Raw genomic sequence first — 1,982 nt, 5'->3', positions numbered from 1 at the left:
GTTTCAACAGCTGTCGCGCAGTGTGCAGCAGCGGCAGCGCTGGTATGTTGGTTAAAGCAGGACGATGGTTAAGGGAAAGAGTTAAATGTTAAAGAAAGAGACGTTAATTTAAATAGAGTGAGGAGAGGAGAGAGGGTTGTCAATGTTATAGATAGGGGGTCCAAGAATTGTTATGGAAAGAGTAGGGTCAAATTGTTATGGAAGAGAGGGGTCAAATGTTAAGGAGAGAGGGGGGTCAAAATGTTAAGGCAAGAGAGGGTCAAATGTTAAGGAAAGAGAGGGAAATGTTAAGGAAAGAGAAGGTCAAATGTTAAGGAGAGAGGGTGTTAGACGTTAAGAGGAGAGGCTTAGATATTAACGGGAGAGGGTTAAATTTTTAGGGTAGAAAACGTTAACTTTTAAGGAGAGAGAGAGAGAGAGAAATGGTTAAGTGTTAACGGGAAAGAGGTTTAGACGTTAACGGGAGAGGGTTAAAGTTTACATTAAGGGGAGAAAAGGTTACAAAGAAAACTAATGTTATTTGTTTCATTTTTAGGGTATTCGATGCACGTGGCGCCACCAGTGGACGCGTCAAGAACACACGACAGCTGCAGACAAGAGCTACAGCTGGCAACAGTGAATACAGCAGGCAACAGTGTGTAGAGCTATCAGCAGTGTGTAAAGCTGGCAGCAGTGAATATAGATAGCAGTTACGGATAGTGCTGGCAGCAGTGGGTAAAGCTGGCAGCAGTGGGTAAATCTGGCAGTAGTGAATAGTGCTGGCAGAAGTGAGAAAAGCTGGCAGCAGCAGTTAGTGCTGACAGCAAAAGGCAAAGCTGGCAGTTGGAGGGTAGAGCTGACAGCAGGGGATACAACAGGCAATAGCGAGCAGTGCTGGCAGCAGTGGGTCGCGCTGACAGCTGGAGGGTAGAGCTGGCAGCAGCGGGAGCACCCCATCACTGCCGACAATGACATCACCACTGTCAGCTTTCAAAAGCCGTCAATTTCATTCAGAAGCCCCTCCCCTCCTCACGCGCCCACCCTCACTCCTCTCGCCTGACCCCCTCCCCCCCCGGCACAATCCCTTCCCCGCCCACCCCATCTGGCTCCTCATACGATCACCATCCGGCATACCGCTTCCGCCCTTCCGCGCTCCTCAATGCACGCCAGATGGCCAGCAATCGTCTTCGTCATCGCCGCCCTCGGCGTCGTCCGCCGGTCGTCGTCCTCTGTCGGACTCGCCGACGCGAAATCGCGCAGCTTCCTGGTCAAATCATCCCTCGGCGGTCTGTGTTCCGGTGCGACGAGAAAGGTTCGCGGATATGCTTCGTGCGGGAATGATCTGGGAAGAGCGCGGATCCATTCGTCTGGAAGCGATGATGTTCGAGTCGACGCACATATCAACTCTGATCGTCTCCCTGCTTGCCCTCACGTGCCGGTCTGGGTGCAAATACTCGACACGTGCGCACGGACACGTAACGCTTTTCAACAAATCCATCGATGTTTCGTTCGCGCCTCCTCAGCACCTGACGCATGCCGAAGTTCGAGATGTCAGTACGGGTCGAAACCGGACGCCGAATCTAGACCAGAGGGACCGTTCGCCGGCGTCATCGCGGACCGGAGTGTAATGTGTCCGCATGCCACGTCGCCAACTTACGTCCGGTGTGTTAAATCCCCTCAGATCAGCTACGCTTCCACGAGCGCAGCCTGAGCGATAAAACCAAAACTCGATCGATTACTTTGCTCGGATCAGTCCCCCTGACACAGCTTCCAGGCGAGAAGCCATGCGGAGCATCGTAGAATCTAGTTCAACTGGACGCTACTTGTCCACGATTGGCTTCCGAGGGAGACTAGCCCGGACGGCGGCGGGATAGATCGTTCGTGCAGGAAGCGCGCGCGAGAATATTCTGCGTGGCGACGTCGAGGAAAAAATCCCGACGTCGATCGAACAATGGACGTTCGACGCAGATCGTGAAAAGTCTCCCAGAAAGAAAGCGAACGCT

At 52.8% G+C, this 1,982-nt stretch overlaps 1 protein-coding gene across 1 annotated transcript in view; it reads left to right on the top strand.

The window, feature by feature from the left end:
* The window catches only part of LOC106821291 (glutamine--fructose-6-phosphate aminotransferase [isomerizing] 2-like), an 11,142-nt gene extending 10,500 nt beyond the window's left edge, over window positions 1-642 (top strand). Inside the window, exon 7 of the mRNA XM_014826044.1 lies at window positions 536-642. Coding sequence (XP_014681530.1) covers window positions 536-642 — 107 coding nt within the window. The remainder of the gene's footprint in view (window positions 1-535) is intronic.
* The last annotated feature ends 1,340 nt before the right edge of the window (window positions 643-1,982 follow it).

Source organism: Priapulus caudatus, unplaced genomic scaffold (genome assembly GCF_000485595.1).
Source record: "Priapulus caudatus unplaced genomic scaffold, Priapulus_caudatus-5.0.1 Scaffold4, whole genome shotgun sequence".
NCBI classification, from domain to species: Eukaryota; Metazoa; Priapulida; class Priapulimorpha; order Priapulimorphida; family Priapulidae; genus Priapulus; species Priapulus caudatus.
This window is presented reverse-complemented; position numbering and strand designations above follow the sequence as displayed.